At 41.5% G+C, this 27,529-nt stretch overlaps 1 protein-coding gene across 7 annotated transcripts; it reads left to right on the forward strand.

Moving 5' to 3' along the window:
• The first annotated feature begins 592 nt into the window (after positions 1-592).
• On the forward strand, positions 593-27,492 carry clip1a (CAP-GLY domain containing linker protein 1a). 7 transcript variants are annotated; one of them, XM_053419908.1, is made up of 27 exons: positions 617-697; positions 3,893-4,104; positions 5,361-5,659; positions 6,326-6,891; positions 7,486-7,610; positions 7,715-7,931; positions 8,047-8,244; positions 8,370-8,461; positions 8,706-8,766; positions 11,814-11,918; positions 13,128-14,030; positions 14,178-14,294; positions 14,621-14,669; positions 14,782-14,865; positions 14,945-15,101; positions 15,554-15,719; positions 15,907-16,122; positions 18,180-20,633; positions 21,527-21,664; positions 21,755-21,861; positions 21,997-22,117; positions 22,249-22,301; positions 22,747-22,864; positions 24,134-24,284; positions 24,870-24,922; positions 26,014-26,141; positions 26,455-27,492. In XM_053419908.1, the coding sequence occupies exons 3-27, from the start codon at positions 5,569-5,571 to the stop codon at positions 26,681-26,683; spliced, it is 6,699 nt and encodes a 2,232-aa protein (XP_053275883.1). In that variant the 5' UTR covers positions 617-697; positions 3,893-4,104; positions 5,361-5,568; the 3' UTR covers positions 26,684-27,492. The 7 variants fall into 7 exon arrangements, with proteins under 7 accessions (XP_053275884.1, XP_053275883.1, XP_053275887.1 ...); XM_053419912.1 differs by having other exon boundaries at positions 18,180-20,612; XM_053419910.1 differs by lacking the exon at positions 617-697 and adding an exon at positions 704-1,212.
• Positions 27,493-27,529: the final 37 nt, after the last annotated feature.

Raw genomic sequence — 27,529 nt, forward strand, 5'->3', positions numbered from 1 at the left:
TAACATTAGCTATTAAGATAAGTTCAGTTAACCCTTTGATACAGAACATGGGTCAAAACTGTAATCTCTGATGCTGAGGACCTAGACGTTGTTCTACAGGATCAGGCTTAATTTTGTGGGTGTGTCTTGGAATCCAGCTCTATTAAAAGAAGAAGGCTCCTATGATAATATTTTGAGTTCACTGATGACATTTATTATATTTTATTTTTGGGTGGGATGTTCAACCCCAGCTGGCTTCTCACACACCTCACACTTAATTTCTCTATATTTCATTGTTTGAACTAAACTGCGTCTAAACTACTGGTTACTGTCCTAATATTCAACAACAGGAAAATCTAGCTCAAAAAACTATTTTCATGTTTCCCTCTGGAGGTATAGTTCTGATTTCTATTGATTAGTTTTGTGATCATAATGTTTGAATCCTCTCTTAAAACTTGGTCCATCCGACGTTTGATCAACACTGTGGAACCAAACTACTCAGTATAAACTCCTCCTGCAGAACTTTACGTGTTTTTCATCGTTTAGTAGCAGCGAAGTCCCCTTGTCTCTGGATTGTTCCGAGGGGGGTGCTCCATCTCACCGAGCATTTCATCTTTGGCAGCACCTTCCGTTGACGCTGGGCGGTGCACTGGGCTGTGCCTGCTCGTGTGGATTCGAGCGGCGGTCGGGAGACGAAAGCTACGCAGACACATATCAGGTCGGTATCAGCCGCAACCGCATTCCCGCAAACTTCCTCGTCATTTTGCTGCCGATACAACCAGGAAAACGCCGCCCTTTGGCCAGAAGTTGCTCCCGTAGAACAGTCGTTACTTCGGCTAGCTAGCTAACGAACGAGCCCTTCTCCTGGATCCTGACCACCGGTATCGCCCGGGCCTCGCTGCTAACGTCAGCGGACTAATCACGTCTGTTTTTCTATCGCGGTAACATTTAAAGCTCACATTGAACTGTGGCTTTGCATCGCAACGTCCTCAAACCGACAGGCCACACTGACAGGTGATCTGATCCGAAATATCAACGTGTTGTGCCGCAGCCTCACAACTTGTAGCAGCAGTGTGCTCTGCTGGAGCTCCGGTGACATTGCGGAGACTTTTGGACATGGGGAATTAGTTTGAGTCGCTAATCTCCGCGGCATTAAACAGTCTGCGGCTTGTTCTGAACACGTGGATGTGGAGTTTGAATTCGTGGTTATCGGCGCAGAATCCTGCTGATGAGGTGAGTGAGCTGTCTCGGTGATGTTTTCCTTAAAAATGCAGACTCCACTGTGAGCTGAAGTGCCACCTCATCGACAGCTCTCAGTCCGTTAGTGGGGGGGAAGGTGACATGGCGGGGTAACGTCGATCGGCCGGTCCCCTGGAGAACCAGTCCTCTGGTCAACTTGCTTTACTAATACACAGTGTAAGATGTCAGTGAACGTGAGGCACTGGCTGTTGAGGGTTGTGACTATTAGTGCGTGTTATGATTCAGCCTGTTCGGTTGGTTTGGACTGTTTGACACGAGCTTGATAGTCAGAAGTCTGACGTCCCCACGGTTGTATCTCTACCAGTCTACAAACTTCCTAATTATATATAAAGAACGACTCCCAGTTGTGGGTAGGTCACATAATCCTATAAACTTCACAGGGATAAGTAAATTGTCTACATACTTGCTTTAAATGAGTGGATTGCAGCCCCCTGCTTAGTGTGTATGTCATTGCACTACTTTGTTCCTTTTTCCGCACTACTTTGCAACACATTGAACCAAAGCTACTCTCACGTCATCAGTGTTTCCAAGAATTTACAGTTTATTTCTGTACCATTCTTTAACTTGTTTCTTTATTTTCTATTGTGTTCACCTCCTTGTTGTAGCTGGATGTCCACTTCTATGTTAGTAGCTTATACAAGGTGCGAGCACAGTGATTGATCGACCCTCAGATTTGTAGAATATTTAGCTGTCTGTCAAATGTTTGTCATTCTCTTGTCTTCTCTTTAAAGGTTAAATAATGTATAATGGGACTTTTGTCATGATAATTATCGATATAGGCTTGTATGACATTTTTGATCTTGCTGTGATATTTGGCCATATCGTCCAGCCCGGGCTGTAGCCTTTCTGTTTTTAGTCAACCAGCAGTTTAGCTTGTTTGGACTGACTGACATTAGCTTGATAGGCTACAAGTCTTATTAAATAGACATGCAATATTACTTGAAAGTGTCACATTCCTTCTTACTTCTTAAAGAGGCAGTTGAAGAATACCTGTATGTGAAAGAATGGCTTTCATTGTTGGGCAAGTAAGAGAATCCTGCAGACTTCTTTAAATTGTCCATATACCCACGGAACAAGAAACAACTTTGTATAATGTTAAAATACATCTGTGGAATAACAATTCTCTGATATAGTTGAGGAGGCTTTATTACTTTTTGTAAGGTCTGGATTTTCGATTGGGGCTGCAGAGGAAACTTTGACAACATGTATTTACTAGTTCAGGTCTCTCTGCTGTGTCTGAGTGCAATAATAAGAGCCAGCCAGTGTGTCGAACAGGGATGTGTTGATATATGGGCCCACTTGCTGCAAAGTAGGTTCAATACCTGATATAGTCAATGAATATTGTTAACTTCAATACATTGAACACTGTGGACACAGGATGCGTCCGACTCTCATTCTGTGTTTGTGTCCTGTTGGTGCTTTTCTACACCTTCCTCTGTCAGTGCTAGCAGGGGCCTACATAATCAATCTAACAGATGTTTCCTCTAAGAGGAATTACCACAGCGTGCTACTATACAACCTTGGCCTTATGATGACAAAAGCACGAGTGTAGGAGTAGAGGTTGCGTCAGTGAATCCACACTTCTGAAGACAAGGAGGTGTATTTTCTTCCCCATTTTGTTGAAAACTATTTTTGAGTGTACTGTTTCAAGGTCACTGTTCAGATAAATTTTGTCCTGCTTGCTCTGCGTGTGAAGGAGAATTTCACAGGGACCCCTCAATAGCTAGGCTTGGTCAAAGCTGGAAAACATTTCAAGGAAACAATGTTTTTATTGCTTCAGTATTCTTGTAGTCATCGTGGAATGGAAGCCAATGAGACCTTCCCCTCTGTGAAAAAATAGTTTTTACTGTATTTGCAAAACATGAATACATTTTGTTTACGTCTGTATCATATGTGGTTTCACACTTGTGTCGTCAGCAAGTTATGCCTCAGTGAAATATGTGGGGTGGTGGTGTCGTACACTTGACACAATGGACAGTCAGTTAGTTACATATAAGGGAGTCGATTTTCATCTGTCGATAGATTTAGTCTTTTCCAGCATACTTTTATGATAGAGGGGAGTCAAATCTTCAGTGCAGTTTTATTTTTGTCAATTGCCCAGACAGTTTGAGCATGTCAAGTTTTTACATTTAGACAATGGAAGTGTATTATATCTGTAATTTGACAAGTTCTCAGTTCTATTTTACGGGCTGCTATGTTTTTTCCCGTTTATCCATTTATATCAGAAAACCAGACAACATGGGATTTGCATAAGACCCCATACTAAAGTTTAATCAAGTTAAGAATCTTACTTTAAGATTTAACAGCAGATTAATTATCCTAAACGTATGCAAAACATTAGCATTTGGCTTTTTTCCTGGATCCAGATTAGAGTGAGAGTCAGTGGTAAAAGATTAACATTACTGCAGTGGGAAAGTCTCCAGAATAAGTGGATCATTTTCGGCTGACTGCACCAGCTCAACAATCAGAGCTGAAACCTCCACAGTTCATGCTTTCAAGACAGTAACGCCAAAGCTCGGTGGTTTTCTCATGCCACATCTTTCTGCTCTTTAACGTTGGGTGGAAACAATGTGCCAAGTAACGCATATGATTCTTGATATCCTTTTGTTTTTCACCACACAGTCTCCAACTACTCAAGTGCTTTTCTTCTCAGGCCTCCTCTTGACCCGAGGGTACCAATCAGTATCATTCAAAGGCACAGCAGGGGAAAACTGGAGCACTATATCCAAACTAGGTCGTGGCTGCTGATGACCACTCTTCATTCTCTGCTGAGAAATATCTTGGATGGTGTTAAGAGAGTGTCGGTTCTTGGTTGTTTTGGTGGAGCTCCGTACTGTAGCTCTCAGGGCTTTTCAGGAATGAAAGGTATGTTTGTGTGAAGCTGTGGAACAAGTTCTATATTGAATTTCAACCCTGTGTGAGGTCAAGTGTCTCAGCTGACTCAAAATGGCTTGACTTTGCAGGTCAATGACATATCGTCATGGGTTTGCTTTATAGATTCACTTCACAGTAAGAGGAATTTAAAGGGCTGGTAAATCCCCTTAAATCTCGACCATGCTCCGTTTGTTTAGAAAAGCATGCAGGACATTTTTGTTATCTCTCAAAGCATTTGCAAATACCGCAATAAATTCATATTGACACATTTGAAAACCTGTCTGTCTTCTGTACCTCACATACTAATGACTATCATGTATATTTTGATATAATACAGCTTGCATAAAAGTGTGTTTTGTGAGCCTCTAGAAATTGATAACGACAACAAGAATTCAGTTCCCCTAATAACTGTGGAGTAACCATTGGGTCATGTGGTTGACAAAGTAGTACTTCCTTGCTTTAGGCTACATGTGTGTAGTCACATTTGACTGCTTTGAGTCTGGTCACACAAAGTTTCCTGTGAACCTTTTCTGCTGAGGAGATGATGTTGGATGAGGCAACAGAACTGATAGTATATTTGCTCATTTGGTTTATTCAGTGAAGGCAATAAAACCCAAACACGATGCCCCACTCAGCCATATCAGCACCTAACAACAGGGAGACTGTTCAACTAGCAACACTTCGGCCAATCGGTTTCTGCGGTGAGGAGATCTGACAGGATAATCCGCTGGTAGTCCTGGTAGTGATTCTACTGTAATCTCATTTTAGAGAAAGCTGCCAGCCAGACTAACATGGTTTAATATGGCAGAATGATGGTCTGAGTGAGAGAAAGTGTGTGTGTGGTACTGTCTATATTGTGGAAAAGGTCACAGATGATAAGCTATTCAGAAGATCATGAAGGCTTTAACATTGACAACATATTGGATGGCCTCTGACGGTATTTTTAGGTCTGTGAGTGTGACGTGTTGTGGACTGAGGAGCTTGTTGTCATAACAGAAACAAAATGCCTCCATTAACAGAGCAACACATACAAAGTCAGTGAGCTAGCCTTAAAGGCATATCTGTACTTTATATTGATGTTAAAAGTTATTCATGCAAAAGTCATCCAATGGTACATTTATTATAACAATTAATTAACTTGATTAACTCATTGTCAACTTGACTGCTTCTTAGGGTGCTGGGTTCAAATATATATGAGTTGGTCTAAACATGGTCAAGTAATGTTTCTTTTTTCCCTCTCCACACAGGGTCCTTTTTGTGAGCACCACTTCTTCCCCTCCTCCCTTTTCCTGGTTTTTCTTTTTTTTGTTGCCTTTATTTAGATAAATAAGTAGATTGATTTTGTGCGGAGAGAAACACTTCGCCATCACAGAACTGCGTTTTGATGGTCTGGGATCAGTCTGTACCCACTGACGGACACAAGCCTTGTGGGTTGAACAGATCACAGGAGGAACCATGAGCACAAATAAGGCCAGTGGAATCAAAGGGCCCAGCAAGATAGCCAGGCCACCTGGGACAGGAGCCCCCAAAACCAACCCCAGTGCAGGTATGTTTTCCGGTATCCCAGCTTCTTCATCTAATGGTGTGGCAGTAAAGCGTTTGCCCTAGAATCGTTCCAATGCAGTTGCAGGCATCTATGTAATCCCGATGCAACTGCACTCCAAACATCAGTAATGGTATCAGGAAGGGAAAAATCCTATATTTTTTATAATCTGTCATCTCTAGAATTAAATATGTCACAATATTCTCTCACAACATGCTTTTATAGAATATATTAGATTGAAAATGTCCCTAGACCAGGTCATTACAAATAATTGTTTTAAATAAAATTGATTTGTATCAGCATTGCTTTGCAGGCTCACAGTCTAATAGGCAAGTGACTGTTTTGTGCTGGCATTAGGGAGGGCATCAAGGAGATCTAGGCATTGCAGCTTGTACATCAGTATCCTGCCAAAAATTGAGTCTAGATTTATCTCTCTGTAGAATTTTATCAGTTGTAAAACATAGCGACATTGTAAGCATGGTGATTGATTGTGGATTTTGCAAACACATAACTATTACAAGATAATTGTAGGCACTCAAAGTTCACAGATACTATCTAGCTATATAAGGACATTAAAACATGACGTTTTAAACTACAACATTGGTCATTTGCTTAATGGCTTAAAAATAACTAAAAAAAGCTTCTTTCTCTTTCTTTCTATGCCACCAGGAGCTAAAGTTGCAGCCGACAAATCAGCTGCAATTGCCAGTGGAGAAGATGCCCAAAACGCTGAGGAGAGCTTCCAGGTTGGGGAGCGGGTATGGGTGAACGGGAATAAGCCAGGCTGCATTCAGTTTTTGGGAGAGACCCAGTTTGCTCCAGGGCAGTGGGCTGGGATTGTTCTGGATGAGCCAATTGGAAAGAATGACGGGTCAGTGGCAGGGGTGCGCTACTTCCAGTGCGATGCCCTGCGAGGTATATTCACCCGCCCGTCCAAGCTGTCTGGCACAGAGGGGGAGTCTAATGGAACTCTGACGGAACCGCCTTCCCGCGCCACATCACCCACGCCTTCCGTTGATAGCGTAGCCTCGCATACACCTGCCGCAAAATCCACGATGCCCTCTACTACCCCAGCAGCCAAGAAGCCCTCCACCACTACACCAGCGACACCAACTACGCCAGCTACACCATCTTCAAACCTTGTGCGCACAAACAGCGAATCTGTCTCCAACCTCTCAGAGACGGGATCAGTCAAGAAGGGGGAAAGGGAACTGAAGATGGGCGACCGTGTACTGGTAAATATTGCTGCATTATTTAAAAGAAAATAAGAAACAACATATATGTGCATATTTAAGCTAAGTGACAGAACTCAAATCTCTTGCGTTGTGTATTAGCACCAGTATTAGTTAGAACAATGCTTGTATAGCATCACATGACTCAGTAAACCTTCCTCTCCTTCCGTGTAGTAAACTCAGAGAAACTCTCTCTTCTGAGTCAATGGTAGTACTGTTGCTAAAAATGTTGAGTGCAGTCACCATCCGGATGCACTCCTGATTATATCTTGATTAGCATCCCTCTTCCTCCTTACAGATTTCCTATTTCCCACTTTCTTTAGCCAGTAGGGTGTGTAACACATTTTAAAGAGGAAGCGTTACTCATGACTATTGGACTGCAGAGGAAATGTGCTCTCCACTTGCAAATGTAGAATAATGTTAACCTTTGTAGCTGTGTCTCACGTGTTGACTTTTTTTAAAGCTTGCACATATTTGTTTCACTTGCTTTGATGGAATTATCTCACTTAATTACTAGGCAAAGCTGATTACTCCTTAAGCGTCACTTATCTATTGAAGGGATTCAATGATGGCTAATGTTTACCATGTCCCTCTCAGGTTGGTGGTACAAAGGCAGGGGTGGTACGTTTCCTTGGAGAAACAGATTTTGCCAAAGGCGAATGGTGCGGTGTGGAGTTGGACGAGCCTTTAGGAAAGAATGACGGGGCAGTGGCAGGCACAAGGTACAAAAGCCACAGCTCTTTTAAATGACCAGGAGAGAAGTTGTCATCCACTTGTGCACTATCACTTCCAGTATCAATATTGTGTTCAATTGTGTTATCCACAGATATTTTCAGTGCCAACCCAAGTATGGCTTATTTGCTCCGGTGCACAAAGTCACGCGCATCGGCTTCCCCTCCACCACGCCAGCCAAAGCAAAAACTACAGTTCGGAAAGTAGTGGCCACACCATCAGGGCTGAAGAGAAGCCCCAGTGCCTCCTCCATCAGTACCATGAGCTCCGTGGCATCCTCTGTCAGCGCCAAACCTAGCCGCACAGGCCTGGTGAGACACAGCCCCACTCAAAAACAACAATATTGAAAAATGTAATATTCATGCACTTGCTTTGATCTTTGCTTTCTCACCTGTCTGGCTGTGCTTCTCTTCTGTCTCCCCACAGCTGACAGAGACATCATCACGGTATAATCGAAAGATTTCCGGCACTACAGCCCTGCAGGAGGCATTGAAGGAGAAGCAGCAACATATTGAGCAGCTCATGGCTGAGAGGGACATGGAGAGAGCTGAGGTCGCCAAGGCCACAAGCCATGTTGGAGAGATGGAGCAGGAAATTAACCTGCTCAGGGACGACCACGAGCAGGTCAGCAACACAGTGGTTGATTAAAATCAGTTTTCTATTAGTCCCTTGTTTAGATTTAGAGTATCTCTTTATTGCCATGTCATTTGTATACATTTTTTATCCAATGTCCAACCTTGTCGTTAAAGATGGAGACTAAGATGGATCAGTTGCGTACCTTGGTAGAAGCTGCAGACAAAGACAAAGTGGAGCTACTGAATCAGCTGGAGGAGGAGCGGAGGTAAGGATTCCCTTTGGTATAACAAGTCAAGATTCATCAGATCACCCATGACATCCAGTCAATTAGCCCACATTTTATAGTCAGTTTGCTGAGAAAGAAAATGACAGCTAAGATCATTTTGCTAGTTGCTTCTACCTCGTCTTAATCTTTCTCTCAACCAATCAACCTGAAACAAAAACGAAATATTATGACTATAACTTCTAGGGAAGAAGCTTGATGAAGGATTTTTTTCCCTGCTAAATAGGAAAGTGGAGGACCTTCAGTTCCGTGTAGAAGAAGCTTGTATTACCAAAGGAGATCTAGAGGTAAATGCACAGCACAGATTCACACCATTTCAACTTGCATATTGTGACGGATTTGTGTTTTCAAAGCAAATGCAGTATTATTGAATCATACTTTAAAAAAAAACACGACTATTTTTATTGAATGAAAATAAGTATTTTTGTGCTTAACTTGACATTTGTTCCATTCATTTAAAATCCACATTTTAATATTAAGTCAGATGCAGCAGGTCTTCAAGTCGCCTTGCATCCTGGTTCAATCTCAGGATTACAGATCACATAACCTTTATTCTTTATCCCTGACAACAAAGTGTTTTTTTGGGGTTTACATCTAGTGTTTCCTCTTGGCTGCAGGTCTAATAGAATTAAAGACAGCACAATATTTGTTTGGGTATATCTAGTCGCAGTGGGACAGTCAAGTCCAGACAGAGCATGATTTGCACTATCTCTCCTTCGTGTTAGTTCTAGAGAACGTCCCACGCTGCAGCGTCTCTGCAGTGACATTTTGACACTGACTTCATCTTGCATTAGATTGCATGTGCGGTCAAGTGTATTGTGGGAGGGATTATGAGGCTTCATGTGGTCACTTAACCTATCTTGTTAATAGGGAATTATTATTATCTTTTTTTTGTTTGTTTGTTTCCCAGGGAAGGAATAATGCGGATATATGTACAGGGAACTTTACAATAAAACTGTATGTTCTTTTCTGGAAAGGGAGATTCTTTTATTGTCCAGTTGTTATGAAGGGGCCTGCGTATTGCTTTTTCCTCGCATAGTATTTTACAGTAATTTAATCCAGGAGACACTGATTACTCATTGGCTCTTTCTCAAGTGAGTCATAATCTCATAAAAGTTATGCTGTGCAGTTTATTGGGGCTCAGTGTTATCTCTGTTCATATTTGATCATAGAATTTCTTATTTATTCCACAGTGCTACACAAGGGACCACCTCAATTACCACAAAGGCATCTGAGCTCAAAATAGATGGTCAAAATGAGGGCTACAGGGTTAGAGTACCCCTTTATCTTCTTGTCAAACACGTATACTAACAGTTTATTACTTACTCACAGCTGTGGATACATTCAAAACTTGCATGTAGCTTGAAATACATCCCCAAACAACCCAAAACACTCCAAACAGGCCAAACTCAAAAATGCTTTGTTGAATTCAAGCTGATGAAGGTGTACTAATGTTGTGCTATGACCCTGAGTGCCTCTCTGTTCAGTGATGTGATGTCATTGCTTCTTCTTCCTTCTCGTCCTCGTCTTTTCATGTTGGTCCAGTGCTCAGAATGGAACCACTGGAAATGCTCCCTTGTCATTCCACTGCCCAGTCACAGACATGATTTCAGTCTGCCCACCACAACTAAAGGGGAATAATACTCAGCCTATGAATTTTAAAGTAAATTTTGTACAACGATACATTTCCCAGACTGCATTATGGTTTATGATGTAGTTTCACAGTTGGTGCATACAGGGCTAAAGCTGGGCTCAGACTGCGGTAGTTTTGAAAACCTGAGAGTGGAGCGGAGCGACAATTTGCTCTATTGTTAATAAACAACAGCAGACAGCTAAATGAGTTCAATATGATTTTTAGGTCTAAGTTATAATGTCTGTCAACAGCAGTAGACAAGTTGGCGTTAGCCTCAGAATGTAAATCTTTGTTTGGCAGCACCGTCGGCTGCTCTGTTCTCTGTCTCTCTCATTGGATTTTGCAGTTTCTCTCTCAAAGTACTGATGTAAACATCCCATGTTTAAATCCAATATATAAAATATGATGTTTTTTTGGGCGGGCAATGATTCTGCGGACAGTTCGGTTTAAGAATGGTTCTTTAACCCCTCCAACTACCAGTTAATCTGTAGTCTGAGCCCAGTTAAAGTCATTTTTACATTCAGAGTTCCCCAAAAATATAATATACAATTAAACCAAAATTTGTTTCACAATCCAACCCTTCCGTGCTTCATTCATTAACCTCTTGAATGCAGTAAATCAGTTTTGTTGGACTATGTCCACTGAAGACCCCATACAAGAAAACCGACATAACAAACATTTAAATAGGTGTTATTCCCCTTTCAATTTGAAACTTTAAGTTGACATACACTGGGAAACATGTAAGACGAGAAGTACAGAATTGGGGCAGGAAATCCTACTTTGAGTTATCACGAGACCGTTATTTATAGCACACAATATCAAGAGGTCAAATGGGAATCCTTTCTATTTCTTGAGTTTTTTCTAAATCCTGCACGTGGCGGTCTGATAACTGGTGGTTTCCTATAAGGTACTTACATTATACAGTGTGGACAATGACCTTATCACCAAAGAGAGAAAACAGTTATAATACTCACATCGTGATAATAAATCCTATATAATATATAATCATAAGTATTATTTACAATATTTTGCTTAGTGCAGCAAAAAACTAAACCATGAATGAGGTAAAATGATTTAACAAATCCACAACATTAGATCACTCCTCTATGATAAAATCCATTAACCTTATGTTAAAATATGAAGTAAATGCCTCAAGAAACTACCATCACTGCTTTCTCTCAAAGACATGGTGAAGTCATTATCCTGCACTTGCTGGCTTGAACCACAATATCAAATTTTCTATGTATGATAACAGTCAACCTGCTTCGTTCACCAAGTGTCAATTTTGCATGGTTTACTTATAAAATGCCTCCATCAACATACTCATCCATAACACACATGCCTCCCTCTTTTGCTGCCTGTCTTGTTTTCCCCACCATTCCTGTCACAAAGCTCCTTATATGCAGCTGTTGATGGCTCGGCCTGAGAGCTCTGCATGGGGTATCTTCCCTTTTCCATTCGTCCTCCACCCCTGCCCACCTCCACCCACTACCCTTTCCCCAACAGTCCCAAATACTCATACGCAAAGACAGACACACACATAAACACACACCATCACCACTGTCATCGTCCAAACCCTTCTATCCTCTCTCCCTGTGTCCCTCCCTCCCTCCCTTCCTCCCTCCCTCTCTGTCTGTGTTGGGCTGGCATGTGATGGTGGCACTGGTGTGTTCTCTTCCTCTCCTCCTTGTTTACTAACAGACGCAGACCAGACTGGAGCATGCCCACATTAAGGAGCTTGAACAGAGCCTGCTCTTTGAAAAGACCAAAGCTGAGAAACTCCAAAGAGAGTTAGAAGACACTAGGGTAATGACTTCCGCTCTACAGCGTGCTGCGTTTGAAAAGGCCTTGGGATAGTGGCCAACAAAATTTTCAGTGGCTACAGAGAGGGGCCGAGCAGTAACTTGAGCTATGCTTTGTATGGGCTGGTGGTGATGAACCCGTCAAATGCATTAAACCAGAAATCATAGTCCTGCTTTGAAATCAAACAATCCAAATAATAACATACATACGTTAAGTTTGTTTAAAGCACCGATCAAGTTATAATAGCAAATTCTGCATCGCAATTAATGCAGAAAGCAGATTTATATGGATTCTCTTAAAATTATGTTATGTTGAAAGACATACATTTCCATCATAACTGTCAAACAAGTAACCACATGTATTTTTCAGCTCTCCTTTTTAGTCTTTTACTTTCTCCAGTAAGTTAGTCAACCAGAGCTCGCACTTGCTTTACTGGGATCACTGCTTAACCTGACAGACAAACGTCCCCCATATTCCCATCTATTCAGTTGCCATTGATTAGTTTGTTAATCCTATGTTTCCCAATCCTACCCAGCATCCATTTGCCCTGCTTATATTGTGTGCCTGCATTATGGTAGTCTTAAACTTACTCTACCTGCCAGGCAATGCAGCCATGTGTTCCCCTAGTGAATTATATTTTCATGAATAATCAGTATATACGTTCTCTATAGTTTCCTGGAGATAAGGGCCATGGTTTTTACGGGATCTGTTCTGACCAATCATAACCAAGCTGAAAAGTATTCCGTTGAAGCAGCTTAAGGAGATCTGTGAGAACATTATTAAACAAGATTGAAAAAACGACATGCCATTGCTCCCTGAGAGGCTTCTTAGTTCTCCTCAATCAGGCCAATAATACCATTATTTCAATGATGAAGAGTTAAAACAAATATCTTGCACAGTGCTGTAGCCCATACATGCTTGTCAGTGTTCACATCCATTATTTGTACATTTAATCGCCACAAGGGGTCAGTATAAGATGTTTTTTGTATCAATAATTTATACTGTCATCAGTGAGTAAATAAATTGATCAATTATGCCCAAGAATGATTAGTTCTACTGTAACCAAGCACTTTATTACATACTCCTAGTGTACATTTTTTCATTTGTTTAGTAAACGTTAAGTATGTCTAAGTTTAATAATTAGCTTTTGTGCGCACAGGTCCAGTTTGTCATTGATACACATATTTAAATGCAAGATTTCTGCTTTTAAAGGTTGCTTCTGTGTCGGAACGATCCCGTGTAATATATCTTGAGAGGGACCTTACACTGCGTACAAGAGAGGTAGCTGACCTGCAGCTGCGCCTGGGAACCGAGCAGGGCTCTGAGGACTCTCCTCTTTCTCCTCTCCTGGAAGAGATCAACTCTCTGAGGGATCAATTGGCTGCCCAAGAAGCCAAACAGCAAGAAGAGCTGGCTACATACAAGGAGAAGCAAGACGCTCAGGAGAAGATCCACAGTAAGGAAGTTGCTCAGCTTCAGGCCACATATGTGACCCTCTCTGGTGAAAAGGAACAGGTGCAAATGCGCTTAAGCCAAGCTGAGAAGGAGATCGCCGACATCACTGAACTGTGGCGTTCCAAGTTGGAGTCTTCTGTTGCCTCTCACCAGCAAACCCTAGAGGAGTTGAAGGTGTCCTTCAGCAAAGGTGCAGGTGCCCAGACAGAAGAGCTTGTAGAAACCAAAAGTGCACTGGAGACACTGAAGTTAGAGCACAAGCTGGCTCTGGAGGAGGCGGGAGCCAAACATGATGCTAACACCGCAGCCTGGACTCAGGAGACACAGGCACTGAAAGCAGAGCTGCTGTCTTTGACAGAAGATAAGGAGCGACTGGAGGAGTTGGTACGGTCCAGCATTGAAAAAACAGAGGAGCAGCACCTTGTGGAGATGGAGGATGTCCTTGGAAAGCTTCATACTGCTGAAGTTAGGGTTAAGGAGCTTGAGGAGAATGAATTAGTGTTGGCACAACAGGCCCAAGACAAGGACAGAGAGACCAAAGACCAGATGGCAGAAGTGGTGGCTCTGCGCAGCAAAATTGCACAAGGTAGCCAGGAGGTGGTGACCCTGAAGAGTCAGTTAGAGAAGGTTCAGAGCCAAGAAAACCACCAGGGTTCCAAGGTGGGTTTTACATCATCCTCCCTACCATTTTGATTCTCCGTTGTCATGCATGTCATTAGGCCCGTGGTTTCCTTTCGACTTCCATGTTTTAATGTACATATTTCTTCAATGTATCAGTATTTTCTTTTGACATATCATGTGCTATAGGTGAGTGAGCTGAGCTCTCAGTTGGAGCATCAACAGAAGGAAGTCCTCTCTTTACAGCAGACTCTGACCACTGTGAAGCAGGACAACGACACCCTTGAACAAGAGCTTGGAGGCTTGGTGAGGCTGGTGGCTTAAATATGGATGTGGATAAAGTGCCATTTGCTTTAGCGATTGGTTTTTTTTTATGTTCAGTGTTCAAACCAAGTCACTGTCGGTGTTTCTAAACTACCAGAATAATGTCTTTGGCATTTCTGTAGTTCAGTTTCTTGGTTTGCTTGTCGGCTGAGGTATCATTGAACTATAAACAGCTTGTTTGAGGTAACAGTTGGACTTATGACTTAGCATATCTCAAATGCTGTACCAACCATTGAACCACACTCCTGACATTTTGATTTGTAAATATTTAATGACTGAAACACCATATCTAAAAAAATTCCCCACAGAAACAAAAGTTGGCTGAAAGCACAGAGGAGCAGACAAAATCTATGCAAGGTAAATGATAAAAGCAATTTTTATTTATTATTCCAATATCCATTGTTTTCTTCCTTCATTTTACATCATCCCCTTCTTTTGCTTATTTTTTCAAACGTTTTTCTTCTTCCAGAAACACTTGAGAAGCTTAATAAGAAGGAAGAGCAGTGCACATCCCTGACCACAGAGTCAGAGTCCCTGAGAAGTAACCTCGCCGGTGAGATTATTCAGACTTTAATGTCAACTTGTTTTTTAAACCTTCAAACCCAACAAACTAACATTTTGTCTTTTTTCAGGGCTGGAGAGGAAGCTGAAGGCTGCAGATGAAAAGCTGGAGCAGCTTTCAAAAGACAAAAGCAAGCTGGAAAAGGACATTTCAGGAATGATGACGGCATCTGGGGACAGCTCAGTACAACTGACCAAAATGAATGAAGACCTCATACACAAAGAAAGGTACCACACTTTATTTTTCCCTGATGTTGTGCTACATTTCAGACCACATGGTTTATTGGTGTCAGTGTAGTTTTAAATGACATTTGGAGCTTATTGAGAATAAACTGAATTTTGAAATTATGAGTAAGTGGTCAATTTACAAGAAAGAACTCAAAGATTCTTTGCTAGAAACCAATTTGCTTTTTTAAATTAACAAACTATCATATGAATCCAAGGAGGCTGCACTGCTGAAGCCCAAAAGAACACTAGCTTGAACTCTTGGACGTAAGAAATCTGGAGTTGCACAAAAAACTAATTTCGTCATATCATAATGTCATGTCACAATTGGACAGTTACTAAAATGTCTTGTTTTGTTCTATTCCATGCTGTAGTCCTTTTATTTTTCAGTAATCTAACCAATTATTAATCATCACCAACCATTTTTCAATCACTGTTTTTTTCTTGTCATTCAGGAGGCTTGAGGAGTTACAGAGTCAACTTGCAGAGGAGAAGGAGAAGGTGGCACACTTGGATGAAAAACTCCAGCAGGAACTCTCCCGCAAAGAGCAGGAGCTGAAAGAGAGCAACGATGCACATAACTCTCAGATGAAAGACCTTCAGGAAAAAAATGATAGCTTGGTTAGTATTGTTGTGGACTAACAAAAAAGGTGTTTTAGAATTCTCAGTAACGTTAAGAATATTTCAAATTTGAAATCCTTGAGTATTTAAAATGCCAGATGTGTACTTTATTCACTATTTGCTTCAAAACACGTAAAGAAATGTTGTAATTTGATTAGTTATTGCCTTTTCGTTTCCTGCTTTCAAGGAGAAGACTGCTAAACAGGGTGAGACCCTGGTTGAGGAGCTGAAGGCCTCTCAAGAGAAATCCCTCTCTGAGGCCTCAGAGCTCCACGTGAAGGAACTTGATGTGCTGCAGAGTCAGGTGGAAACGTTAAAGCAGGAGCTCTCGTCCTCCAAAGACAAAACCCAGGAGCTGAAAAAGCTGGTGTCTGAGCTGCAGCCATACAAGGAACAGGCTCAGGTAAACACACGCTCACACACACACATTAGTTGAAGAATGATTTTACCTATCTGCAAAGCACTAGTTTAATGTAGGGACGAATATACCGGTATTGGTGATAACTGTGATTTTTTTTTTTTTTTTCAATATCAAATATTCATAAAATGTTTATAATACTCATAATATTATAGAAAAAATTACTTTCATTTCTTTCTGCAGTGAAGTAGTAATCAAATGGTAAATACTCCAACATCATAGGTATGAGTTATTATTTATGGTTATTATTATAATTCAAATACTAAATTCATACATTAGTAGGAAATGAGGCAAATATTGTCATTGGGCTATTTGTTGCTCTGACCACCTTCCATTATGGAAATCATTGTATTTGGAGCACAAGATCATTTGAAATAGACTAATAGCATTATTTCTTTGTTTAGTTGCTTATATATTTATCATATTTTCTGTAAATATTGTGATACTATTGTTATCAGGAATTATTTTGGCTGCCATAATCATGTAATAACAATCTGATATTTTGCCAGCTCTAATTTAATGTAAAAATGGATGTCTTCTATATCACTTATTTAAATGATCAGGAAGAATGTCACCAGTACATTTTACAGTTTAAATTTTCAAACACAGCCCAAATATTATACTTACACAGAAAGCTCAACAGCAAAGTTATGGGGGAGTATTTGAAACTGTGTTACCATTACTGTCTTCATTTAACATCAGTGATGAATGTATATTTTCAACATCATTTTCATTTTAAATTACCATCAAACACATTTGTGATAAGTTGCTCATTTCCCCAAACAGTTAAGTCATAAGTTTTTTTTCACATTCATATTAGCTCTGTTTTGAAAGGTCTATATGCTTGCAGGGGTACGTCTATAATGTGTTTGCTGTATTTAAATACAATTTCTGATTAATGGCAAGCCAAATTAACCCTTCACAGTAGGAAGAACATCATTTTGGTTGTGGTTGCCAAATAGACATTTTGCACTAAGTATGATTCCTGTTCAGTTTCAAACTGTGGCTACACAGGACTTCGTTTTAGTTTTAAATACTCCAGAGTTTGTGAGTAGCTAAAACCAAGAAGTTTGGAAAACACCTCTGGCCTGTTTTAGTTTGAAAAGTACCTTGGCTGCATTGTAGTCTGGACAAACACAAACAGATGATGACGCAGACTTCAGAGCTCGACTACCAGAGGTGAAGGCAAAACGTTACAGACACTTAGGCACCGGTGACCGTTCCACTTTGTCCAATTGTCATCAGTCCAAGAAAATAGTGACCTCATCTTATTTGTCACCATTGTTGTTTTAAATTTTCTTTAACTAAGCAACCAACAGCAGAGTAGACATCTGCTTTCCTCTTCACATTGGCAAACATGTACATAGCTGTGCATGTACATGAAGGGTCATGTGATATGCAGTGTCAGCTGTTTTGGTATGGACAGGGTTATTACTAATGCGAGGCTAGAACACTTGTGTCTATGAAGAACGTTTTAGTTTGAAAACTCAAAGGTATTATTATTGATGTAGCCTGAGTTAACATTTACAAACTGTTCAGCTATTGATTTAAATGTTCTGGTGGAAATCACTTCGACTGTATGTACCCCTGCTGGCATTGCATTTACCCTGAAGTAGAACATTTTCACTTTTTAACAAACTAAGATTAGAGTTTGTTTCCGTTCATTTATATAAAAAAAAAAAATCCAGGATACAATAATTCACATGGTAAATTGGTGTGGATCTGTGGCAGCTAAAGAAGTGCTGTATAAACTAGTGAAAGTTACATAGAAATCATACACTCCATGATTCCATGCCAGCCATATTTGGCATTAATGTATGTAAAAATACGGTCTGAAGTGAAAATGTTATACTTTATTTGTTTCTAAATCATTTTGGTGTAAGCTGTGGTGTGGTCTTTGAGTTTTTGATGCTTCTGCAGCTTAACCTTTTCAAATGCATATCACTCATGTTGATATCTGCTTGGTTTATTTATTACATTCATCTTACTTTTCCCTGTACATATATTCCCCACCTTTTCCCCCCCTTCATCCTAATCTCCAGTGCCTTTCTGCTGAGCTTGACTCCTGCAAGCATGATGTTGAACAATTGTCGAAAAAACTGGAAAAGCAGAGCCTAGATCTGGAAAAGGTGTGTAAGGAAAGTGAGGATGTTAAGACTGAGAGAGGAAAACTGGAGACACAGCTTTCAGATTTGCAGACTAAGCTCTCTGCCCTTGAGGTTACTCACGAGGAGCTTTCCCTCCGGAATGAAGAACTGCTAAAAACCAGAGATGAGCTCTCAAAACATCAAGAAGAGTTACTCACCAACAACAAGCGCTCGGATGAGGAACGGGTTGTATTGAACAAAGAGTTGGAGAAGCTCAGAGATCTTCTTCAGCAAGTGCAGACTGAAAACAAGAGCCTGACGCGTACTAAAGGTGAACAAATAGCCCAAATCGAGGAGCTTCAAAAGCAAAATGCAGAAAAGAATGACTTGCTCCTAAAGCATCAGCAGGACATTGAGCAACTACAGGCTAGAAAGAAGCAACTGCTTGACGATTATGAAAAGGTCTGTAAAGAGAGGAGCCGGCTTGAAGAGGACGCCAACGAAAGCAGGTCAAAGCTCACGTGTGAGAAGGACGATCTCATTTTAGAGAGAGATGCTGCTAGAAATGCCAAAAAGTCTCTCGATGCTAAGAATGCTGAACTGCAGAAAAAACTCAAATCTTTGAACTTGGAAAAAGAAGATCTTACAATGAAGAATACCCAGCTGCAGGCACTCACAGAAACACTGACAAAAGAGAAGGTGGAGATGTCCTCTGAGATCAGTGCCACTGTGTGCGATAAAAAGAACCTGGAGACAGTGAAGGAAGAGCTCCAGAATAAGCTTGCTGTTACAAAGAAAGACCTGGAGACTTCTATCCGTGAATGTGAAGAACTGAAGGCCTCACAAAGGAGCCTGAGTCAGATGCTGGAAGAGTTCAAGACAAGCAGTCAGGTGACCGATTCTGAGCGAGTTCACCTACTGCAGGAGAAAGAAAACCTGCTTGCAATCCAAAGAAAGGTCTGTAACGAGAAGGAAGAGCTCCTCCGGGAGATGGAAGAAATAAAGGAAAAGCTTCAAACTTCAGCAGAACAACTGTGTCAGGCCAACGAGAAATTCAAAGAAGCATCATCGTCCTTTGAGCAAGAGAAGCAAGTGTTTCGTCTTCAGAATTCTGAAACTGAGATGGCTCTTCATGCTATTCGAAAGGAAAAGATGAGCCTGGATTCAGCACTAGAGCAGCAGAAAATGGATTATGAGCGATTGGCAGGGGAGAAGGGAGAGCTGGAGGAGAAACACACCAAGGCCGTATCTGAGAAAAGTCTTCTTTCTCTTGAGCGTGATAAGCTGGCTAGTGATGTTCGTTTAACTAAGGACGAGATGGACAGTTGTTCCAGATCTAATGCTGACCTCATTCAAGAGAAATCTCATTTATCAACATTGCTAGAGGAAAACAAACGGCAAAAAGATGAAGTTGAAGCTGAGGTGACCTCTTTGAAACGAGAAAAGGCTGAACTACAAAATGAACTGCAGAAACAAAACTCTGATATTGAAAATCTTGAAAAGGGCAAACGTGAACTTGTTCAAGAACATGGTAAATTAAAAATGGATTTTGAGAAAACCAATTTAGAACTAGTGCAGCAGCTGGATAACCTGAAGCAAAATGGAGATCGTCTGCGGTCGCTGCAAACTGAAGCTGACAAGGAGGTGCAGTCTCTGCAGAAGAAGAACCAGGGGCTGCTTCAGGAGATCCAAGAGTCTAAAGCTCAGACTGAATCGATGACAGATGCAAAACAGCTTCTTGAGACCCAGCTACAAGCTGAAGCCAGTGAACGGACGAAAGAGGGGTCCCATAAGGATGGTCTTTCTAAACAAATCGATGAACTGCAGAAAACATTGTCCAAAGCTACCCAAGAAAATACAGAGCTCTCTTCAAACCTTAAGAATGCTGATGAGCAAAACAAGTCTTTCATTGTGGATAAGGAGGCTTTGGAAACACAGTTGAAGCAGCGAGAGAAAGAAACCAGTCACTTGACGGAAGATAAAGAGCAGTTATTATCTAAGCTTGAGGAGATGGGCAAACAGATGACCCTCTTGACCACAGAGAAGGAGGACCTTTTAGCTGCACAGTGTAAAGTAGAGCAGGATGTTTCTTCTCTCCGTGCCAACAAAGAAAATTGGCTCACAGAACGATCAAGGCTGCTCGAAGAGATGGAGAAGATGCAGGTTAGCCAGAAACAATTGGAGGTTGACGTCAAGGCCCTACAAACCGATAAAGACGTTTTGGAAAAGCAGTACAGGAATGCCGTCGCAGAGGTATCAGCTTCTGCTGCAGTGAAAGAAGAGATTTCCTCCAGCGTCTCAGGGTTAACAGCCCAGAAGAATTCCCTGCAGGTGGAGAGAGATGAAGCCCTCCAGGAAGTCAGGCAGCTCGAGTCCCAACTAAAAAATGTAATTTCTAAGCAGCTTGAGGTATTCCTCCTCCAGTAGTAATCACTGACACACACAGTTTAGAGTGGCTGGGGCTATGTCACCTTCTCACTGCACGCCTGCTAGTTGGTCTCCCTCTCCTCTTTCCTTTTGGTTTTCGTGTCTAACTTTCATCTTCCATCTACTAACCAGTCTGTTACCCCCTAGCTCCCAGCCTTTGCCTGTGGGCTTATAACGTGATCTAACATTAGGTGAAATTCTTCTTGGCTTCTTGATTATGTAGATCTAATGTGAACACACTCAACATTTAGCATTTCGTATATAATCAAATTCTATAATTGAGGTTCATACACCCACGTATAAAGGTAGATCTCAAGATATCACTGATTTCATTAGTATTCGTTCGCAGAAATTAAAGTTGCAGGAATTGATCTACAGCGACAAACATTCATTATGTTTTTGGACTTAAAAAGTCTCTAAAACATTTTTTCCTGCCACCATTTTAAATTTGAGTGTATCCTACAAAGACTGCCAGTTGTTTTTAGACTGGCTCTTACACGGGTTACTGGGTTGCTTGGATCCGTTCTGAGGCCACAGGTTGTAGAGTATAATAGAGCTTCTACTAATCATCGTCTTCATAGTAAAATTTCTAGTGTTAACCTTCTGCTTCTGGTGGTTCTTAATAATTACAATGAACTGAGATTTGGATAAGTGATTGTAAATCCGTAATTAAGAGCAAATTTATTTAAGAATGAAGTTAATTTATTAAATGCTATTAAAATGACATCATTGGTTGAAATCAAATGATGAATGAGTAGCTTCATCAATTGAGCAGCAATGTCCTGGTCCTGATTGGTTGAGGATCGTAGGTGCATTTGCTGCTCTTACTGTGGAACTGTTGTTCTTATTAAACATGTTGCTCGTGCACTGTGCAGGCTACAGAGTCCTCTGGCAAGACTGCTGAGGCTCTCGAACAGCTGGCAAAAGAGAAGGCCAGTTTGATTCAGGAGAAGAACGAGGCCACGTCTTTGCTGGTCGAGCTGCGCAGCTCCCAAAAGGAGACGGACACTCGGGTAAGAGAAAATGTTAATGCTGTACATGTAGGATGAATAGAGTGAGGGGGAGTCTTTGCCATGCCGTATTAATACGTTTGTGTTGTTCAGCTGGAAACACTGAAAAAGGAGAATGCCAAGCACCTAGAGGATCTGAAAGTTTCCAAAGATCAGCTGCACACAGAAAGTCAAAAGCTCAAGAGTCTGTGCCAGGAAATGTGAGTGTATCCACAACATTGGCGGTTGAGACAAAAGCCTGTCGGATACAATTTTGAATAGTATGATATATTTAGTGACATACAGGAAATCAAGACACATGGGTGAAGGTGTTTCTAATATTTGTATTTCTTCAGCGAGGGGCTTAAAGAGGCGGTTTCTATGAAGTCGCAGTCCCTGCAGACTCTGCAGGATGAAAACAACAAGCTGACCCAGGAGCTGGATAACAATCACAGAGACCAGAGTGATGTCTCAAAGGTATACCACTTTACGTCTTTATTTTAAACAATCATACACGAAACTACAAGCATCAGATCGTTTTGTGTTTCGGTCGTTCATCTTCTGGCTGTGACAGAAAGTGAACAATATTTTTATTTTTCTCTTTCTAGCTCAAAGACGGGCAGACAAAGCTCAAACAGCAGCTGGGACAGTTGAAGCAAAGGTGAGATGATGCCCTGTCATCAGGTTCTCTGACGTCTGCATATTCACAGATGTATGAGGGTTTTTTAAAAGCCTGTTCTATCTGTGTGACACTTAATATAGAATGCATCAGTAATCAAGCTATTGGTATGTCATGCTATTCTTTCCCTTCAAAGCCTGCCACTTAATGCCTTCAGGTACTCAATGCCTTTAATATTTCGAAGAATATACATACGTACTTACGTTTTTGTCATCATGCGCTGAATGTCCAAACTAAATACAATGACTATATGAAAATTCTGTCTGACTATTTTAGCAATTGTACCAAAAATGTCTCTTCCGTGCAATTTTCTGAATGTGTCGTCGTTTTCATATCACAATGTCCCAATAATGATAGTTTCAGATGGGCACTAGAGTTGTTGTGTGTCTGTATCTCTAAGATTTAGTTGTGGTTGTGTATTTGACAGTGAGAGCACCTTGAAGGAGCAGTTGGACAAGGAGAAGGCCGCCCTCCAACAGTCAATCCATAAAAACAGTGCCTTAATCTCAGAAAAGGACCAGCAGATGGAAAACCTGAGGAGCGAGGTGAGAATGGAATGCATGATGGGACACTCTTATTGTCCGTTGGTTTGTCAGGTTATTGGCAAGACTGTGGAGCAGACACCACATGAATTCAAGCAAATCGACGAACCGTACCACCTTCCTTGTCTCCCGCTAAGTAGGGTATCTCTCATGTCCCTCAAACCCAGCCACACTTTCCAGCTCTTCCTGGGGGATCTGAAGCTTTGCCAGGTCAGGATGTGTTGTTCCTCCAGCCAGTTCTGGGTGTACCCAGTTTTTCAAGCCCCAACCCCGGAAAGATCAATCCACCCTTTTCTGTCGAAGAGTTGCACTGAAACGTTTAGAGCAGGGGTGTCTAAACTTTTTATCCAGAGGGCCACATACAGAAAAAAAAATTGTAAGGTCTGGGCCACTCACGCCGCCATGCCCCCCTGCCCTGGAGCAGGCATGGCGGTGTTCTGAGGGACAGCTGGCAGGTCAGGGGTGAGTTGGGCGCCACCTAGTGTCTAAACTGAGAAGTACAATACAGTGGGCCATAGTCCATTACATTACAATTCATTTAGCTGACGCTTTTATCCAAAGCGATTTACAATCAGTGCATTCAAGGGTACCCGAGGGTGCAAACCCAGAAAAACAAGAATCAAGAAAGTAAAATTTCTTCAAAAATAGAGCAAAACTACAAAGTGCTATAAGTAAGTGCCATTTAAGTGCTACTAATTTTTTTTTTAATTTAAATTTGTTCTGCTTTTTTTGAGGCGGGCCAAGTTAAAATGGATGGCGGGCCGTAGTTTGGACACCCCTGGTTTAGAGGGTCGAGCTTTACCTCACATAGATATATGTACTTTATTGATCCCTAACCGTGAAATAGTTTGTATGAACCCTCCTCTCTGATTTCTTAGCTGCTTTCCCACAGTCAGTGAGAGGATATAACTGTTTAAACCCACATGTAGCATTTAGCGTCATTTCCTTTCCACAGTTGCAAAAGAAATGAAAGGACTATTGATCCTGCAAAGACATTTACCACATAGCAACTGCAACGTCACTTCTAGGTCAAAAACACTGTGCCCCGTTTCATTTTGAGGTTGCTTATGAGGGATGCTACAGCCTGTCTGACATCAGAGGAACTTTGAAGGTTGTTAGAAAGGGACACATCCCCTTACACATGAACTTCATACATGAATCAGAAATGTTTATGTAAATATTGTCTGTGATTGTCCTTCAGTGAGGGATTTCCCTTTTCTGTCTCAGAAACGTAACCATTGTAGTGAGCAGCCTGTGTCGTTGTCTTCACAGCTGACTGCTCTGCGCGGGGAAAGTGTCTCGGCTAAGACGCTGCAGGGAACTATTCAGTCCCTGGAGCGGGACAAGGCCAATCTACAGGAGCGTGTTCAGAGACTGGAGAAGGACCTGGCTGCAGGGCCTGAGAACATCAACAACTCGTCAGGTGACACGGGGCCTAACTCAAGCCGACTGCACATATCCCTCAGGGTTTCCCATCACCACCACTGCTTCAGCATTAGGACTGACGTACATTCAGCCCAGTTATCTTGTACCGAGCCAGAGTCCCCCCCCCACTTCCCCGCTGGTCTGCACTCACTCTACACATAAGAAATAAACAGAAACTCTAACTAGAAGTTATAAGGACATGTACAGTACTTTAAATTTACTTTGTGTTTGTTTGATTCGCTGTAGAATTTATGAGGCAGGCATTTCCCATGATTTTTTTTTTTTTAACTTCATTGTAGCAGAAGAAGCATCACCCCACTGATCCAGGAACATGCATATTAATTCAGCAGGTTATTATGAAGATCAGTGATTAGAGAAGATCAGAGGAGCACATTCACTTGTTGACTTGCACTATGGAATTCAAATCAAAGTGGAGACTCATCAAAATAGCTAAATGGCTATCGGGGGGTGACGAGATGAAAAACTGTCTGTTTGCACTAAGGTCATTTCGCTGAAGGGTGAATATTGAATTATCGAGCCTTCTCCTGTTTTCACATATTCTTGTTCTTGATGTTTTTTCCAGGGGATGCTGCTTCGGACCAGTCCAGGGAGGATAAGGAGATTTCAGACAGTCAGGTGCGTTTACTGCTGCACTAAACCTGAATAACAATAGAACCGACCATAGGGCATGATAGGCTGTGTGTGTTCTTCATTTTATTTGTGCGCTCAGTGTAAAGATGCTTTCCTGCCCTGCCCGTCGCTGTCTCTCTGCTTAGACAATATCCTTTTCATCTCTACCATATTTGGCGGCGAGGCACGGAAACAGTCTTCCTGACTGCTGTTTGTGAAATGACTGTGCTGCTTACTCAGAAATTTTTACTAACAAATCCTGCTTTCGATGTAGCAGTAGGCTGGATTTTACAGATCACTTTTGACTTAGGTAGTCGTTACAGTATAATGGTTTCACAGAGGTGACATGTTGTCCAAATTGGAATTTCATTAAAAGCACATCAAGCTCGTCTCGGCTCTCACAGGGTCCATCGAAACGACCCATGAGGTGGTGTCACAGTTGTAGTGAAACATTTCAACCATCAGTCTCACCACCTTCATTCACCTCTGGACTGCTGAGAATCATATGTTATACTGTATTATCTGTGTCAGTGATGACTTGAGTTTGCAGCAGTGTGTGGGTCCTAATTTGAATCTCGTTTGTTTTCTTCTCTTTCTTAAATCCCAACTCCTCTCCTCTGCCCTGTCTCTGATGTTGGCAATGATACACAACCATCAGGCAGCGGTTTGTGGATGTTTTCCATCAGCTTCACTTGTGCATGTTTGTCTGTCACTGTCACTGTAGCTCTTGTGTTATGTCTTCCGAAGATAGATCAAGCTTGGTTTCTTTATACAATCCTCATTGAAACTGTCAGCGATCATACAGTAGATGCTCAGCAGACATCTCATCTGTTAAGAATCACTTTCCCTCATCATGAATTTTACAGACTCTACTAGTAACTGATTCCAAGCTTCCATTTTTCTTTGGTTGACAACTCACAATTATAATTCACGATCGTAGTTAAGATTGGTTTAATTATTCGGGTGATATAGTGAAGTTATTATCTTTAGTCCTTGGCACATAACACAATTTCTGAAATAAATGTGTAAATGCTGTTTAATGGATTATGAAGCGGCAGAAGCAACATCGTTATTACTGTTCCACTTCCCCTTTGCAGATTGAGTTCCTGAATTCAGTCATCGTCGACCTCCAGAAGAAGAACAAGGAACTCAAGGACAAGCTGGAGAAAATGGCAGAGGCTGCTCTCAATGGGAATAATCCGAGTGAGCTGGATAACTACGACGGGTAAGTCCACTGACTGCAGCCCTTCCCACACATAAGGCCCATGCACATCAATGATGACGTGAATAAACATAACTAGTGTTCAATAAATCAACAAAATGAACTTCATATCTGACTCGATAATGGAGGAAGTCCTTCTTTTACTGCTGCTCCAAAATGTGCCATTGACAATAACGCGAACTCTGATTGGTCAGATGTGTGCCTGTCAAAAGAGAAACCTTGTTCCGAAAAAATAAAAGCAGCAATATCGCTGGTGTGAAAGCTTGCATTGACTGGATACAGGTTTCCCAAACATCGATGCGTTCTTTTCTTTCAGCGACGGACAGGAACCCGCGAAGAAGAAGCTGCCCCCCCGGCTGTTCTGTGACATCTGCGACTGCTTCGACCTCCACGACACCGAGGACTGTCCCACACAAATGCAGATGCCCGACTCGCCCCAACACACCACCTACCACGGCAGTAAGGGCGAGGATCGGGCCTACTGTGACATCTGTGAGGTCTTTGGTCACTGGACCGACTCCTGTACTGACGATCAGACCTTTTAAAGCCTTTTTAACCCTCGTTTGCACAATCACTCTATTTGCACATGGTGTTAGATGACGCAGTCCTTTTGGGGTTTTAATTTGTGCGTGTGTGCATCTCAGTGGGCTTGTTTCTGCAAAGCGTCTTTGTTGTCCACACCAGCCCTCAAGCGCTCTTATAGGTGAACGGCCGCCTCAGTTTGTCCTTCAGACATCCAGAAACCGTGTTTGTGAGTTTTGAGGAGAGAGGTTGGATGTCCTGGGTTTGTGTGAGTGAGGGGATCTTGTGGGTGGATATATTATTGTGGGAGAATCGATGGTCTACGGATCATTTAATTTATCAATATCCTAACATTGTTTGCACAGCTTGTCGGGGAGGTTACAAAGATAATATACAATCATTAAAGGTCTCTATTTGAAACTGTACATTTCTTGATTAAAAAGAAGTATCAATGTGTGCAAAAAAGGGTGAGCTATAGTTTATTTTTTTATGCCTGGAAATACTACGTACTCTTTACTGGTTTGATAGTATGTGTCATATTGCTCGGTCTTGCCTGAAGTGTAGAAGTGGAACCAATTCTGTTTGACTGTAAGAGGAACTTTTTTATGTTCGTCATGAAGAGACTGTTGGATGAGGGGTAAGAAAGAAGCACTTCACACTTACTGTCGGCCCTCGGCTCCAGTGAAATGGCCTTTTCCAAAGCGTTTCTTTGCTATTAAAAGATCACTTCTGTACGAAATGATTAAATACTTTCTTTAAAAATGTTTTGAATATCTGTGTAAAATAAATGAAATTTATGTATAAATTAAAAATCAAACCTCTTTTAATTGTGCTCTGTGCGCGGTCTGTGCTTTATGGTTGTTACCCTG

Source organism: Pleuronectes platessa, chromosome 4, assembly GCF_947347685.1.
Source record: "Pleuronectes platessa chromosome 4, fPlePla1.1, whole genome shotgun sequence".
Classification (NCBI taxonomy): domain Eukaryota; kingdom Metazoa; phylum Chordata; class Actinopteri; order Pleuronectiformes; family Pleuronectidae; genus Pleuronectes; species Pleuronectes platessa.

What these genes read in the sequence shown, in the direction of transcription:
- clip1a (XM_053419909.1), top strand. Translation starts at nt 5,569, where the DNA reads ATGAGCACAAATAAGGCCAGTGGAATCAAAGGGCCCAGCAAGATAGCC. An exon ending in CAAAACCAACCCCAGTGCAG is followed by an intron (nt 5,660 to 6,325) that starts GTATGTTTTCCG and finishes CTATGCCACCAG; the next exon opens with GAGCTAAAGTTGCAGCCGAC. An exon ending in ACCAGAGTGATGTCTCAAAG is followed by an intron (nt 22,118 to 22,248) that starts GTATACCACTTT and finishes TTCTCTTTCTAG; the next exon opens with CTCAAAGACGGGCAGACAAA.